We start from the raw sequence: 17,031 nt of genomic DNA, 5'->3' as shown, positions 1-17,031 counted from the left end.
AGCTTCTGAGGAACCACCCGCACCGAGAGCGCAACCTCAGGGTCACCCAGAACCATGCGACCCCAAGTTCCGGAAGAACCCCGGGATGCAGAGCGACTGATGCAATTCTCTGGCCACGCCGGGGTTCGCAGGCGCCCCTCGCCATCACCGGTCCCGTCCTCGGTCTCCGGCATCCCTCCTTCCTCCACGCTCCTCACGCGCCATCCCTCCTCAGTGTTCCCTAAGCCGCTCGCATCCCCCGTCCTCCTCCCCGCAGCCCCGGACATCGTCGCCGGCCACGCACCTGTCAGCCTTCGCCGGAGTCCCCAAGACCCGCGGGTACGGCACGCACCTCCCGCCCGCCCTCGTCCCTAGCCGCGCGGACGCACCTGCGCTCCGCCGGGCTCAACCTCCACCTCACAGGCCTCTCAGGGGCCCGCGGAAGGCCGGCGCAGCGAGAGCGTCCGCTCCGGGCCGGGCCCACACGCACACCATCCGGGCCTCCGGAGCCTCACACACGTGTCACCACGGCCTTTAAAGGAGCCGCACAGCGGGCGCGCTCTGAGGCCGCGTGGAGAGGTCCAGCTAGCTTTAAGAGGTGGGGCTAACGCCGAACACTCTTCTCTCTTCGACCCGCCCACCTCTCTCGTCACGACTCATACGTCACCCCTCCGTCCCGCAGCCCAGCCAGTCTACGTGATGACGCAAGCGCGTACAGCTCAAAGTTCCGGAAGCGCCCGGCAGCCTAAAGGCTCTGCCGCGGCCTGGCATGGTTCCGGCGGAGTAGGTGCGGTGGCGTCACTTCCGGCTGCGTGCCCGACACCGCGAGTGCGCAGGCCCAGTGAGCTGGACCGGGGAAAGGGCGGAAGCTGGATGCCGGCTCCGCTGAGTGCTGAGGGCTCTGCGGAGTGGCGTTGGCGACCGAGTCTTTGACGATTTCACCATTGCTTGGTGTCCTTGTGAAAAAGCTAGCAAGGGCTTGGGATGAGGCCGCAAGGTTTCACTCGTCACTACAAGAACCAGGCGTGGTGGCACGAAAATGCAGTTTAACTGCAGTTCCGAGGCGTGGAGGCTGGGGTGATGAGGACTTACACGTCGCCCGGGGATACAGGATGAATATCTCCCTATAGATAAATAAATAAACCAGAATTAGTCCATCATTTTTTAAGTGGCCGATTTGGAGGATCATGGAGAATGTGTTATCCTGGACCACATAGGAGAACCTTGTCACTAAGAAAAAAAAATCCTGCCAGGCGGTGGTGGCGCACGCCTTTAATCCCAGCAGAGGCAGGGGAAATCTCTGTGAGTTCTCGAGGCCAGCCTGGTCTATAGAGCGAGTTCCAGGACAGGCTCCAAAAATACAGAGAAACCCTGTCTCGAAAAACAAGCAAAAAAGTCCTATTAGCCTATGCCTAGCAAAAAAAATGCCCCCTTAAGAGCTAGAGAGATGGATCAGAGGTTAAGAGGGCTTGTTCTTGCCCAGGACTTCCCAGCGCCCACACAGAGGTTCACAACCTCCGCAGGATCTTTTGACCTCTAAACTAAAGGAAAAAAGTTCTCTCAATTTTTTTCCGAGACAATGTTTCTCTGTGTAACCACCCTGACTGTCCTGAAACATTGTATCCCAGGGTGATATCCGTCTGCCTCTGCCTCCCAAGTGCTGGGATTAAAGGTGTTTGTCACCACTGGTTTCTTAAATTTTTAAAGCTTTATTTTTATTATTTTAAATTATGTCTATTTCTATGTGAGTGTAGTTGCCCGTGGAGGTCGGAGGTCCCATCCCCTCTTAGCACTGGAATTACAGGCAGCTCTTAGGTTGTGAGCTGCCTATTGTGAGGCCTGGGGACCACACTCTGGGACTCTAAGAAAAGTATGGGCTGTTAACTGTTGAGCATTCGCTCCAGCCCCAGAATCCTCCCTTTCTTTAGACTGATTTCTTTTGTCCTCTAACCACTCTTTGTCCCCTGGCTGGAAGTTACTCTAAACCCACTGTTCTAAGCTGGATACAATAAATTGCTACTTTTGATGTCCCAAGCCCTGGGTGTACCATCACTGCTTCCCTGTTCTTCCTGTGTGGGAGCTGGCACCTGGCATGAGATCTAGGTTTTTATCCTTTCTTTGCCCTAATTACCCTGTTACTTCAGATATTTCTCTTACTCGAGGCTTGATTTCCCATCTGTGTTGGGGGGGGGTGCGGGGAACAATACCTAGAACAGTGGTTCTCAACCTTCCTAGTGCTGCAACCCAGTTCCTCTTGGTGGTGACCGTCGATTGTAAATTATTTTTATTGCTACTTCATAACAGTAATTTTGCTACTGTTATAAATATCTGATATGTGGGATACCTAATATGCAACCCCTGTGAAAGGGTCGTTCGACCCCCCAACATGACCCACAGGTTGAGGACCACTGACCTAGAGGCAGAGTCAACAGCTCAGTTGACAGGTAGTGAATTCAATCCCCAGAACCCCCCCACACACACACACACAAAACAAACAAAAAGCCTGACACAGTAGAGTTACATACATGACATGAGAAGTCACACTGAACAGTTAGAGATCCGTAAAGGAAAAGTTCTTTACCTGCAACCAGATACGGTGCTGCCCAAGGGGGAAGCCAGCCTCTGATAGAAGGTTTTACTACCTTACATCCATGTTAGGCTGGTACACGCCGTCCTCCCGACCCATGCAAGCAGGATCAGGGATCAAGGTGGTTGTTGCTATCAGTGTTGTTCCGGAAACCTGACTAATGCAGATGAAAGCACGGCTGGGCCTAGCCATTTGGGGAAACCGTTTCTTATGCCATTGCCACTTATTGGTCGCTGCAGTGAATGCCTCACTCAGGCATTTAGCAATCTTGTAACAACAACAACACAACGCAGGAAACTGACTTTCCTAAATGACAGTATTTCTCAGCAAGGCAGGCAGAGGCCAGGACAGGGTCTCTGAGGGCCTCAGCAAGCTTAGGGACCGCTGTGGGACAGGACACGGTTATTCACAGTTTTATGTTGTTTGGAGCCAACAGTGTGTGTTTGTGTAATGTGCTTCCCCCAGCATGGTTAGGAATCCTAGAACCAGTCCTTTGGAGCAACCTTTCTCTCTGGGGTACATCTGTCCACCCCAGGGCTCAACGAGACTCCAAGTTGCCAGTTTTTTAAACAGGAAAACCCTGGGCTCCTAGGTCCTTACATCTGTCCCTTGGGACTGCCCTGGGGCCCTGGCCAGCTTGTGCCTAGGCTGGAGGGTCCTTCCCCTGAAGGAAGCTGGGCAGGATCCACTCTTCATATGCATGTTGGTCTCAGGGATTGCCGCTGCCCAGACTTCCACATGCTCACTTCCTGCCATATTTCTGGAATACATACGTCACACATCCACTCAGTATCCACAGCCACATGCTCATGTTGCATGCATTCATTTCTTTCCACTCTGAGCACACACACAGTCATGTGGTTCCTATACCACGCTCATGCCCACTCATGCCTTCACAACAACCCTTCCCATCCCTGATGTCCACCTCCCACGTGGCCGTGACCTTGTTCCTGGTCTTTTTGTTTTCTCCTTGAGACAGAGTCTTCTAAGTTACAAGGGCCAGTTTTGAATTTTCTATCCTCCTGTCTCAGCCTCTCAAGTAGCTAAGATTACAGTCCTGGCCAAGTCCTGTGCTCTTTTTCCCTTATATACCTCTTCTCTGCACCCCAAAATTTATCCTCAGTAGGATGAAGGTGCTTTGGGAAGTTTCCCGAGAGGACCCCGATCCTGAGCTTAGGAGCCTATTCCCTTCCTCAGAAGGTCCCAGACGTTTGACACACAGCCTTCCCACTGTCCTGAGGTTACACCCCTTCCCAGTAGTCCCAACCATGGCACTAAGCCACACCCCTTCCCAAAATGACCCCACCCATAGCACTAAGCCACACCCCTTCCCAAAATGACCCCATCCACAGGACTAAGCCACACCCCCTCCCAATGACCTCACCCCAGGCACTAAGCTCATTTCTTGTTTTCCACATTCCACGACTGGTCACTCCTACATCCTCCCCATGGGACTGAACTGCATTCCAGTAACACGGAATGATTCATCGTTCATAGTAAGTCTGACAGGTGGCATCCACACCTCAGCCTGACCTTCTTCAAGTGTGACACTTACCATGAGCATTTGAGCCAGGAATGAGAAGGGCAAGGGCCAGGAGGTGAGCACAGGAAGAATGTTCCAGAGGGAGGGTCCAACAGAGGCCCAGGTCCAGGACAGGACGGGTGAGCTCTTCCTGAACTCCGAGAGAAGGCCGTAAGGACACCAAGCAGGTGGAGCAGGTGTGTGTCCCCACAGCTTGTCTGAGGTTCTCCTGAGACCTTCACAAATGTGTATGCCATGCAGTGGTGGCGCACACTTTTAATCCCAGTATTAGGGAGGCTGAGGCAGTTGTATCTCTGTGAGTTCAAGGTCAGCCTGGTTTACCAAAAAGTTCCGGGTCAGTCAGGGCCGTTACGTACAGAAACCCTGTCTTGAACTCCCCCTCTCCCCCAAAACAAAAATAAATGTGTATGCAAGATGGCTTATGATTCATGATTTTTAATCTGATTGGGATGGTATATATATATATTGAGTATGCGCACATGTGTGGGGGGTACTCATACCTGTACACATGCCAAGGCCAGAGGAGAGTCAGGTCTCCTCTTTGGCTCTCCACCTTCTTTCTTTAAAAAGTATTTTTTATTATTTATTTATGTGTGTGTGTGTCTGTCTACGTGTATGCCTTGTGCATGGAGGTATCCATGGGGACCAGAGATGGCCAACCCCCTAGAACTGGAGTTACAGATAGTCATGAGCCACCATGTAGGTGCTGGGAATTGAACCCAGGTCCTCTGGAAGAGCAGCCAATGTGCTGAACCACTGAACCATCTCTCCAGTCACAGCACACATCATATGTCTTTGAGGCAGGGCCTCCCCTGTACCTGGAGCTAGAGTGCTTTGGCTAGCCTGGCAGCTGGTAAGCCACAGAGAGCATACTGTCCTTTCCCTGCACAGCACTGGGGTCACACACACACAAGACCCCATCAGAGGCTGGGATTTGAACTCATGTCCTTCCGGTCACACAGTAAGCACTTCCAACCACGGGGCCACTCCCTGGTTCTGGGCTTGTTTTCTGTTTTTGAGACAAGATTTCACTGTAGTCTTGACTCACCTGGCACTCACTACTCAGATGAGGCTAGCCTCAACCTCAAAACTTTCCCGGCTTCTGCCTCCTGAGCACGGGGATGAAAACATGGCCACCACCGAGCAGTGGGTGTAGCGGCGTAATTAAATGCAGGCAGATTGTAAAGAAATATATACAGCTTTAATGAAGAAATAAACTTACAGAACCGAGGTTCCCGCGGAGTACAGGAAGCAGGAAAAGGGGCGCGGGGGATCCCGCGTGCCCGATTTATAAGTAAACATTCGCCCGAGGCAAGCCTGCCCCCCTAAAGGGCTGGCTTAACCCTACAAGTGGGTCTACTTTCTTGATATAACTTCAAGATGACCTTATAACTGAATTTAGAAAGTTGGAAATACTTGCTGGGCAGAGGGAGACTGTAAAGACTGGACACCGTATTACCTGGAAGAGTGATTGCCTATCATAGTTTTGCAGGGGTGGGGGCGAGGCTGTATTTAAGAGCTCATTGCTGGGACGTTAGGACTATCCCACTCACTCTGTACAGCTATTTCTTCTGAGCTGACATGTTCGTCCTGGAGCTAGAAGATGGCTCAGAAGCCTCAGTCACAAAATTCACAAGACCCCTCCCTCCCTGGGTTATGTAAGAAGTGATAGCTGGGAGAGGAGAATTGGGGTGGTGCTGCCTTCAAGCTGAGCAGGGGTTCCTAGGGGTATGGCATCAGCTATGCTGGGGCGCCCTTTCTGGCGATGCAGATGCCTTTGGTCACCCGTGCCTCTGTAAATAACCCCAAAAGCCCATTGGGTCATCAAGGGAGATTGATGGGCGTTTGTTGTTGAGCCTGGAACGCTATGTAGCTGAGGCTGGCTTTGAGTTCCTGGTCTTCATGTCTTTACCTCCTGAATCCCAGGACCACAGTCATGTATACCCACAGGTAATGCATTCCATGCTGGATGTCCAATCCAGGGCTTCATGCATGTCGGGCAGGCAAGCCAGCCCCCAGCGTCTATCGTGGTGGATTTGGGTAGGCTGTTTCTCTGGCTTGTCACTGTATTCTGTCCAGAGCAAATACACATCTATTCACGTCGACCCAGGAAGTCCTACAGCACACTCCCCTTGGACAGGACTTTTGGAACATCGAGCCTGGCTTCCCTGTGACTTCCCTTAAACGGGGCAAAATGAGACACAGTGGTCAATGTAGATGGAGCAGCAGGCAGGCTTGCTTTTCGTCCTGCCCGGCTCTCACATGGCTAGCTTAGCCCCGGAAATAACACCACACAAATTGTATTCATTTAAACACTGCTTGGCCCATTAGTTCCAGCCTCTTAATGGCTAATTCTCACATCTTGATTAACCCATCTCAATAACCTGTGTAGCACCACGAGGTGGTAGCTTACGGGGAAAGATTCAGCATGTCTGACCTGGCGGCTGGCTCCTTTGCATCTGACCTCACTTCCCTTCTTCCCAGCATTCTATTCTGTCTACTCCACCCACCTATGTTCTGACCTATTAGGCCAAGCAGTTTCTTTATTAATTAACCAATGAAAGCAACAGATAGACATATGACCTTCCTACATCAGGTTGACCTACACACAGAACTTAGCAGTCAGTTTTGTTTCTAGGCAATACCTGTAGAAGTGCTCCTGTACCCATAGCCCGCACTCCATCTTTTCTGCAGGCTTAGATTTGGCTGTGCAGTCCAACATACCCCCGAATTCACGGTCCTCCTGCTTCAGCCTCTCAAGAGCAGGATTCTATGCTTGCCACCATGCCAGTTTCACATCTTAAAGATTAAAGTCACGTTTATTTATTTGTGTGTTTGCACACTCACACGTGTGTATGTGGGGGTCAGAGGGCAACTTGTAGGGGTAGGTTTTTGCCTTCACCATGCGGGTTTCAGGGACACTGACTTGGGTAACCAGGCGTGGCAGCAAACGTCTTTACCTGTGGAGTCATTTCTTATGCCCTGCAGAACATTTCTTTTGTGGCCATTTTTAGCGGGCAGACATGTTCCTCTTGTTTATTAACGGACATGTAGGGGCTGAAGAGACAGCTCAGCAGTTAAGAGCACTGACTGCTCTTCAGAGGACCCAGGTTTGGTTCCCAGAACTCATGAGGCTCACAGCTGTCTCTAACCCTAGTCCCAAGGCATCGGATGCCTGCTTCTTTCGTCCAGTTCCCTCAGGGACCCCCACTCCTCTAGCTGGCAGAGGCTTGGCTCCCATCCCTCAGCTGGAAGACAGCAGGAACAGCCACACAGGGACTCAACCTTCTCTTTGATAATATGGTTTATTGTCCATTGACAGAGCAATCATTCAAAAAAATAAAAATAAAAACTGATACAAAGCATCAGAGACACGCGCGGTCGGCTTGCTGACTTTCAACAACTCTCAGGTGCTGCCAGCATGAGGCATGGGGGGGCTCCTCTCAGACTTCATACTCCAGCATGAACACGGTGCTTCTCCCCCCTCACACAACAACCAAGAGTTCAAACGGAAACAAAATCAACAAAGCTTTAAATTATGCAGCGAGCTCACAGATATGTTTTAATATGTATCAAGCAGAGATCTGGAAATAACTGCCATGTAAACGTCATCTGAAATACTTCGAGTTGCTGGCATGACGGAGACAGAGGGAGGAAAGCCAGTGCTTCGAACACAGCAGAAGTTAACGCCAAGTGGAGATTCTCCTTAAACTCTAAATGGCCGCAGCTGAGTGGCTGTTACTCAGCGGCCGTCTGACATGCTGTCCCAATAGTTCGCTTGTTCCTTGTCTCTCACCTGCCTGGTGTGGCTAGAAAAGCCAACGTGAGTAGGAAACATAAAGGCCGTCTTATAGAATCAATCTACTCAGAGAGTCCTTCCTTCGTGATTATTTGAACCAAGCACAAAAGATAGGGAGACCGGAAAAACAGATATTCAGAGAACTCAAAGATGGGAAGGGTTCCCCGGTCCCAGGCCGGCTACCATGCCATGCTTTCCACTCTGGGTCAAATGCTTCCTCGATGCCGAAACATTTTTGTTTTCTTGTTTTTAAAAAGTGCAAAGTCTAATGCTACCAAGGGCATAAACACAGCACAAGAATGCTCACAGCGAACATCAGAAACAAACCAGAACATGTCAAGAAGTCAGCAGAAATGGCATTGTTACATATGATACCACTGCACAGGAAGCAAACAGGCAGGGCGGGATAGACTGCAGGGTCTCGTGGGCTGGTCCATGACAGCATCCTAAGAAGAACATCACTGCACAACATGAAAACGCCCTCGGGCAGGGCAGGCTGATTCCCGGGCATTCTCCCAGTCTGTCTTAAAAGGGAGTTCTGAGCTGGCCAGGTCCTGGTGTGGGGGCATGACTAGGGAGTGTCCTGGGGGTGGATTGTAACAGTTGCTTTGGGGTTTCTGATGGTTAGGAAAGGGCTGGGGAATAGAGGGCCTTGGAAGCATTTTACCAAAGGACCGCTCACAGGCTGCCAGACTTCAGAGTCTGTTTCTGCATGAGCACATTGTGCATGTTTGGATAATATACATGTGTGTCCTTGGGACAGCTTATTTTTAAGACTTAGGTAGGAGGAAGAGCGACTATCTGTATTGTCAGTGACAAAATTGTGCCTCTCTTAACCCCTATCCTATTGGCATCAGAAAAATCAAATTTTCCTTAGGGAGCAAGTAGGTGCCCCAGTTCCCTATAAGGGCCTGAAGTGGGCAGCCTCTGCGACATTAAGAGACAGAAGCAGAACTGAGTACACTTGCCTCTCGGCCTTATATGGTATCTGAGAAATCACCTTTAGGAGAACGAGATGGCTTTAAGAACAAGTCGCAGCATCCTGGGAGCTTGGTAAGACAGCTACCCGCCTCTCAGGCTCCCTCGCTGCCGCTGCATGGATTCGTGTGCTTGCTTAGTAACACTTACAGAAATTTACACGCAAGTAACAGCAGCCAGTCTGGCAGGGAGATTTCACTCGAATTTTTCTCTTGGGGCCTTACAGGACTGGCCTCTTACATCTTCGGTTTGTGCAAAAAAGGGAATGCTATCACCATCCCAACAGCGACAGGGCGTGATGCTGCAGAAAGCAGAGCCGTGCTGCTCAACCCAGACACCTGAAGCCACTTGGGAAGGGGTTAAGAACAGCTCAGGAGGTTCTGCAGTGACTAGAGGACAGCCAAGCATCCCTCACCACAGATGATTGCCCCCAGCGGGAGACCTCACAGATCCCCACTGGGAGATGGGTGGAGATGGGGGAAGGGGAGGACAGAAATAACTTGGCTGAAGCCAGAAACACGGCTCAGGGAGGGCTCCCATTCCCACGAGCCCGAGGGCATGCCACTGAAGTCTGTGGATTCATGGGGCTGACTGGGACTCCTAGACAAATGAACCACTGGTTGGAGGGCTACTCTTGGACTTGAGCGGGATCCTGGTGCTCGGAGTCTACACCAGGTGCAGAGAAGGACAGGGGAGAGGGGGCACTTGCAAGGGCGAGAGACTACCACCTTGGGCCAGAGGAGTGGCCGCTGCAGAAAACGAGGGACATGTCCCTCTCAGGATGAAAAGGACCTGGTAGGCCGGCTACACAGTCTTACAACAACCTTCAAGAGTTTCTGCAAAATACACATTCCCAGGCTCCGCCCCAACCTGGCCAGGGGGACCTTAAATGTCGCCTGTCAGCTGTATGTGACAGTGCCAAGGAGACCTGGCAAAATGTCTGTTTTCCACTTCTGCCTGTACCCAAGGATCAAAGACTGAGACACACAGTGCTCAGCCTGGCAGATGGAGGGGGTATGGCAGGGACTCTGGCCCTCCTGCCCCTCCAGACCCACAACCACATTTAGGGAAAATTGGGGGGGGTGCAGAATCACACTAGCGTGAACCCACTTGGATGATTGATGTTTTATTCATGCTGTTTCCAGGAAGGGATGTCAGAGCTGGACCAGTCTAAACCCTCAGAGGCTTTTCAGATGGCCGCAGGGGCTCTTGTCAGCCTGTTTACGGGTCCTCGATGTCAAGGAACTCCTGCTTGGGGGGTGCCGCCCCGCGGTACCACGCGCAAGAGCCATCGCTTCTCTTGATGCAGGCAAAGAACTTGGCCTGGTGCCCGTTGATGCTCTTCTCCGTGACCCAGTCCATCCAGAGGCACTCATCCGGCGAGGAGATGTAGCATGGGATCATGGGGCAGCGTGTGATCTGGGGGACCACAGGCAGGCAGATTTAGTTAGGACCAAAGAACAGTTGGGGTCAAGGGCACTCGATGCACCTCCAGAACACAACCTGTTGAAGGTGTTTAAGGACAGTAGTCCTGCCTATTCCTGGGTCTCCTGGTCTCTGCTCTCGGGTTCCTGCTTTGGCTTTCCCACGTGGAGAGACTACGACCTTGCATACTGAGTTCCACTAAACCCTTTCTCCTCTCAGCTGCTTTCCATCAGGGTATTTTGGCAGGCCTGTAGCTGAGGATAGGCCTGGAGAAAACCTGTGCGTGCACTGGCTTCTACACCCACCTACTTATATAACCCTGGTGTGCAGGTGTGCAGGTGTGCGGCTGCTTTTAGCCATCTGGTCTACCTTTTGATGATTTCTGCTTAGGTCCATTTGCAGCTACAGCTATGACAAAGGGCTTAGAATGGAGACAGGTTAGAGCCAAATAAGATTTCCTATGCTTGTTTTAAAGCACCTGCTTGGGGCAATGGGTCACTAGCTTTTTGACAAAAGATTACGGAACTATGAGAGTATCCAACTCTGGCCACACAGAGATGAAGAAAGAGAGTTTGAGTTTCATTTGTTTGTTCTTGAAACAGAGTCTCATGTGTCCTAGCCTGGCCTAGAAATTTCTCTGTAGCAAAGGATAACCTTGAACTCCGGATCACCTGCTCTCACCTCCTGAACTCTGAGATTACAGAAATGGACCTCCACACCTGGTTAACATGGTGCTGGAGATTAAACCCAGGGCTTTTTTTTTTTCTGAGACAGAATCTCACCCTGCAAGCCTGGGCTGGCATGAAACTCACCCTACAGCACAGGTTGATTTCAAACCCAGCAATCCTCCTGTCTCCCCCTCCCAAGTGTGGTGAATAAGCATGCCCAACTAGAATTTGCTTTGATGTGCTAGGCACAGAGGAGCCATGCTTGGCCCGGATTTGGTTGGACAGCTGGGCATAGAATGACATCTTGATAACCAAGTGATGGGAAGCACCATGAAAAAGTGCCAATTGGCATAGGCCCATACAGGGGCATAGGTCAGGATTCTGCTGGCACCTCTCAGTCCCAGACTTACTCCTGGTAACATAAAGGAATGCTGGCTACCCGGTACTGGTGAGGGGAAAGGCATAGGGGCCATGAACATTGTTGTTCCTTGGAGCTGACATAATCCCCAAATCTGGGAATGGATCTCACCCTTTTTTTATTTTTATTTTTTTGGTTTTTCGAGACAGGGTTTCTCTGTAGCTTTGGAGCCTGTCCTGGAACTAGCTCTGTAGACCAGGCTGGCTTGGAACTCACAAAGATCTGCCTGCCTCTGCCTCTCAAGTGCTGGGATTAAAGGCGTGCGCCACCAACGCCTGGCTAGATCTCACCCTTTTCCATCACGTCTAAGCATGTGTGCATCTGTTTAGTGCCATCTCTGGGCAGAGTCACAGAGACCCATGCACAGAAGTCTAGAATGTTAGGAGCAATACCTAGGCTCTTGGACACACAATGTTTGCACATATACCCAAGTAGAAAAATATTTCCAGGACCGTGTTCTCCCTACAAAATCTCCTTCCCTTGAAGCTTTTCTTCTTAGAAGTTGCCAGTCATGTGGACCGATTTATGTGCTTTGTCCCACCCCCAGATCCCCTTATCTTCCGAATATTCCTCGCCAAGGACACAGCTCAAGGTTCTCTGAGGCCTGGGACCAAAGGCTTTGTCTCTAGCTAGACAGTCTTGCTTTCTTATCTTCCCAGAGTTTGTTCCAAAATCAGGACTCCCCGTCCTGAGGGTCTGGGAAGCCAAGGAACCTGTCCCCCGCTGTCCACCTGGAGACCCTGTGATGGCAAAGCGGGGAAGGGGTCAGGACACAGATCTGGCTTACCTTGCACTCACAGCCCATCTGGTACCTGTGGTTCAGGCTCTTCTTCTGGGTGGTGCTCAGGGTATCCCAGGGCACAATGAAGTCACAGAGGGTAATGTGCATCTTGCCATCTCCTTCTGCCTTTCCTGCGGGGAGAGTCGCCAGGCTCAGGGTGAGGGTCAAGTCTCCCCCTTCAGACTTCCTCCTGCATCCGGGTACAGCTCTGGGTGTTGAGGGCCAGTTCTAACAATACCGTGGTTGGACTACTGAGTTTTAAAATAACTCATGTTGGAGCTAGAGAGATGGCCAGTGGTTAAGAGTGTTTGCTGATCTTCCAGGTGACCAGAGTTCAGTTCCCAGCATCTATGTCAGGCAGATTACAACAGCCTGTAACTCCAGCTTCTGGGGAGATGACACCCTCTTCAAGCCTCTGTGGACACTGTACCCCCTGACATATATCCCCCATCATGTAAAATAAAACGAAAATACACCCCCAATTTTTTGGTTATTTGAGACAGGGTTTCTCTGTGTAATAGCCCCAACTGTCCTGGAACTCACTTTGCAGACCATGTGGCTTCAAACTCACCGAGATACACCTGCCTCTGCCTCCTGAGTACTAGGATTAAACGTGTGCATCAATTTAAACAAATGCATGTTTGAGCCTGGTATGGTTGGGTACAAAGAGGTAAAGGCAGGAGAATCAGGAATTGAAGGACGTTGGCTACATAGTGAGTTTGAGGCCAGCCTGGGCTATATAAATCCCTGTCTGAAAAAAAAAGGGGGGGGGGAAATGCATGTTTATGATGGCTAGCTTTAATTGCAACTTGACATAACCTAGAATCACTTGGGAAGGCAGTCTCAATGAAGGATTATCTGCCTTGGATTGGCAGGTGGATAGGTCTATGGGGAACTGTCTTATTTAATCCGTGTGGAAAGCCCACTGCAGTGGCACCATTCTCTAGGCAGGGGTCCTGAACTATGTATGAATGGAGAAGTTGAGCTGAACGCTAGCAACCAAGCAGGTGAGCATGTAGGCACATATTCCCTCTCTGCTCCTGACTAATTGCTTTGTGTTTCTGCCTTGGATTTCCCACACGGAGAGACTATAACCTCGAACACTACGTTCCAGGAAACCCTTTCTCCTCAAACTTGCTTCTTGTCTGGGTATTTTTTAATCACAGAAATGAAGCGAAAATAATGCTCAGTGCAGAGAATTTAGGAGTAACAATGAAGGAGAAGGGGGATCCCCAGTCCCTCATCTGCAGCTGCCACACCCCTCCACGTATGAGACCACTATGAGCGCTGGGATCTGAACTCAGATCCTCGTGGTTGCACAGCAAGCCCTTAACCACTGAGCCATCTCTCCGGCCCCAGATCAAAGTACAGCATACAGACGTATGACAACGTCATAATGATTCTTATCTAAATACCGATTGCATGTATGATGTTTATGTGTGTGAGAGCACTCCTACACATCATAGCATGCGTGTGGGAGTCAGGGGAAACTTTATATTGTCTTTCCTTTCCTTCCACTTTTACATGGGTTCGGGGGTTGAACAAATGTGGTCAAGCTTCTTTGGCCAGCACCCTTACTGGCTGAGCCATTGGAAGGCCTGCTATTATTTGTATAGTTAGCGAACACGAATATAAAACAAGAAGTCCCGTTTAGCACCATCACACTGGGCTCCTGTGGGACAGTCAAGCATTGCAACATTTTAACTTGGGAAACTGCAAAGCATGAGGCTTGGGCAAAGAACAGGGATTGAGTAAAACGAGCAGCTGAGGGTTTTGTGTTTACTTTTCCTTTCAGGAGAGAGAAACTTGAAAGAAAATTACAGGGAGAAATCTACCCAAGTCCACATGTGAAGCTGAATCATCGGTCTCCATAGCCAGCTGGCTGGGCAGTGTGCTGGGCCATGTGATTTCTGGGTAGTCCCTGGTTAAGGGGCCTGTCCTGACTCTAAAGAACGGGAAACAGCCGAGCGGTGGTGGCGCACACCTTTAATCCCAGCACTTGAGAGGCAGAGGCAGGCGGATCTTTGTGAGTTCGAGGCCAGCCTGGTCTACAAAAGCTAGTTCCAGGACAGGCTCCAAAACCATAGAGAAACCCTGTCTCGAAAAACAAACAAACAACAACAACAAAAAAAAAAGAACGGGAAACAGGTTCTGTTGTGCCTTGGGCAGTAAGAACTTGTCCAATCTGAAGCCACCTGACCAAGCCCAAAGAGAGGAAGATTAGAGAGGCTTTTCGGACAGTGTGCCTCAGGCCTGGTTCCTCTCCCAAGAGTGAGTGGGGTGTGTATCCTGATTGGCAGAGCAGCTGACTTATGGGCAGGCACAATTATTTATCACTGAGTTGTGCCAAAGAATAGTTCTCCTGGGGAGGCCAGAGAGGCACAGAGAAAGACATCTCTGGCTGTCCTAAGCAGCACACTGGTCATCGTCGGTATTCTAAGGGTGTATGTGTGTGCTGTGTGGCATAACCGTGTGGACATGTTCAGATGTTCTCATATATGTGGTATATGCATGTGTGGGGGTGGCATAACCATGTGTACATGTTCATACGTGTTTGTGTATGTGGTATATGCATGTGTGTGGGTGGCATAACCATGTGTACATGTTCATACGTGTTTGTGTATGTGGTATATGCATGTGTGTGTGGGTGTGTGGTATAATCATGTGGACATATTCAGATGTGCTTGTATATGTGGTATATGTGTGTATATGGTATAAGTATGTGTACATGTTCATACGTGTTTGTGTATGTGGGGTATCTGGGGGTTGGAGGTCATGTTGGGTGTGTTTCCCAATTGCTCACATCTTATTTTTGAGGCAAAGTCTCTCACTGAACTGATTTTACCAATTCAGGGAGCTCTAGGGAGTCCCACCTCTAGGGCACATGCTACCATGCCCAGCTTTCATGGGGGTCTGGAGATTAGACTTAAGCACTTCACTGATGGACCCACCTGCCCAGTGCCCAGTCCCCTGAGGGTGGCTTCCTACTGAGGTCCTCTGCAGACCCTTCTCACGTGTCCTGCCCTGCAGGTAACCTGCTCATAGCCCAGAGTGCACGTCACTCATTGGCCCTCATTCGGTGTGACACACAGGTGCCTGCCACCTTGCACTTTTGAAACACAGTTATTTGTGAACGTGGTACAGGCCCAGGTCAAGGTGCCTGGAGTCTCGCTGCCATCTCTCACTTCCACGTGGCAACTGCCCCGCACTGGCTTTTCAGGGGTCGGCCATCAGCTCAAACCCAAGCAGGTGTGTTTGCAGAGGCAGCGCCTAGGCACACGTGGGCCACTTGTCACCTTTTCTTCCAGCTTGTTCTCTTTAGACAAAACACAGTGACTTCTCGGCATCTTTAATTCCCCTCCATTGGGCCAATGTGATGGCACTTGGTGCCAAACCTGTCGACCCGAGTTCAGTCCCTGGGACCTGCACTGTAGGAGAGTGCTGGCTCCCTCAAATTGTCCTCTGACCTCCACTCATGTGTCATCATATGCGCGCATGTATACAGCTGCATTTGTGTGTGTATGAAAATAGGAATCACTTGTCAAATTCAATGGAAAAGAATATCACATTAAAAAATTTACACATAGTCCTAGAGCCCTTATATAGCATGTCTAAGGCCTTGGGTTCCATCCCCAGCACCACCAAATACATGTGCATGTGTGTCTGTGTGTGATGTATGTATGTGTATGCACGTATGTTGTGCATGTATGTGCATATGTATATGAGCATGTATATGTACATATGTATGTGCATATGTATGTACATATGTATATATGTGTGTGCATATGTATTTATATGTATGTGTGTATGTATGTAGGTAGGTATGTATGTGTATACATACACATAAAAAGGGAGGCAAGTCTCACACCTGCTATCACATGGACAGAACCTGACATCATACTCAGTAAAATAAGCTGCCACAAAAAGATATCTATCTTTCTGGGCGGTGGTGGCGCACGCCTTTAATCTCAGCACTCAGATGGCAGAGGCAGGCTGAATCTCTGTGAGTCTGAGGCCAGCCTGGTCTACAGAGTGAGTTCCAGAACAGGCTCCAAAGCTACACAGAGAAACCCTGTCTCAAAAAAAAAAAAGAAAGAAAGAAAAGAAAACAAAGAAAAGGAGATCAAAAAGAAAGAAAGAAAGAAAGAAAGAAAGAAAGAAAGAAAGAAAGGAAAAGAAAAGAAAAGGATATCTATCTTGCCAGAACCGTGAGCTCCCTAGAATAGGCAAGTTCACAGAAACTAAAGTAGAATGTGGGGGCTGGGACCCAGGGCCTAAGACAAGGTGTGAGATGCGGTGGCAGTGGCCAGAGATGCAGTTTGGGAAGATGGCACAGTCTTGGCACAGAGAGCAATATTATCTGCTACTGTGACTATATACAGAGCCACTGAATCCTGTGTCCAGGCATAGACACGAAGGCAATTCTACCATATGTACTTTCTGCAGGTTTTCTTCCATTCATTCATTTTGTGTGTGTGCGTGTGTATGGAGGTCAGGTGACAATATAGTGTCGTTTTTCTTCTTCTACCATGTCGGTCCTGGGGATCAAACTCAGGCTTCGTGGCCCGTGACTTTACCTACCAAGCTATCTAGCTGGTCTAGATACTGCAGGAGTTTTGTGGGGCTTTGTTTTTTAAGACAAGAGGTGTAGGCCACCTCTGTCTCCCAAGTGCCACCATGCCCAGCTACACTAGTGCAGTTTTTAAAAGAGCATGCTGCAAGCATACTTAAAGCTGTCCTTTATTAATGTTATGAACTGTGCCCGTGTGTTTGGGGCAGTAAGTGTGACGTAGTCTAAGATGACAGGCGCACAGTCACTACGTGGCTTTGGGGATTTCCAGTCGGCATGGCAC

General features: G+C 49.9%; 2 protein-coding genes across 4 annotated transcripts in view; both read right to left on the bottom strand.

The window, feature by feature from the left end:
• The window catches only part of Usp36 (ubiquitin specific peptidase 36), a 30,722-nt gene extending 30,226 nt beyond the window's left edge, over positions 1-496 (bottom strand). Inside the window, exon 1 of one of the 3 annotated variants that reach the window (XM_075989959.1) lies at positions 369-496. The gene's annotated coding sequence lies outside the window, so the exon portion shown is untranslated. Of the gene's footprint in view, positions 1-23; positions 222-283 lie in introns of those variants that run through there. The other 2 variants (XM_075989961.1, XM_075989962.1) reach the window with 2 other exon arrangements.
• Positions 497-7,395: 6,899 nt separating this feature from the next.
• Positions 7,396-17,031, bottom strand: part of Timp2 (TIMP metallopeptidase inhibitor 2) — a 49,598-nt gene continuing 39,962 nt past the window's right edge. Inside the window, exons 4-5 of the mRNA XM_075989958.1 lie at positions 12,185-12,309; positions 7,396-10,305 (exon numbers count right to left, since the gene is read on the bottom strand). Coding sequence (XP_075846073.1) covers positions 10,108-10,305; positions 12,185-12,309 — 323 coding nt within the window. The 3' untranslated portion in view covers positions 7,396-10,107. The remainder of the gene's footprint in view (positions 10,306-12,184; positions 12,310-17,031) is intronic.

This window comes from Microtus pennsylvanicus, chromosome 11 (assembly GCF_037038515.1).
Source record: "Microtus pennsylvanicus isolate mMicPen1 chromosome 11, mMicPen1.hap1, whole genome shotgun sequence".
NCBI classification, from domain to species: Eukaryota; Metazoa; Chordata; class Mammalia; order Rodentia; family Cricetidae; genus Microtus; species Microtus pennsylvanicus.
This window is presented reverse-complemented; position numbering and strand designations above follow the sequence as displayed.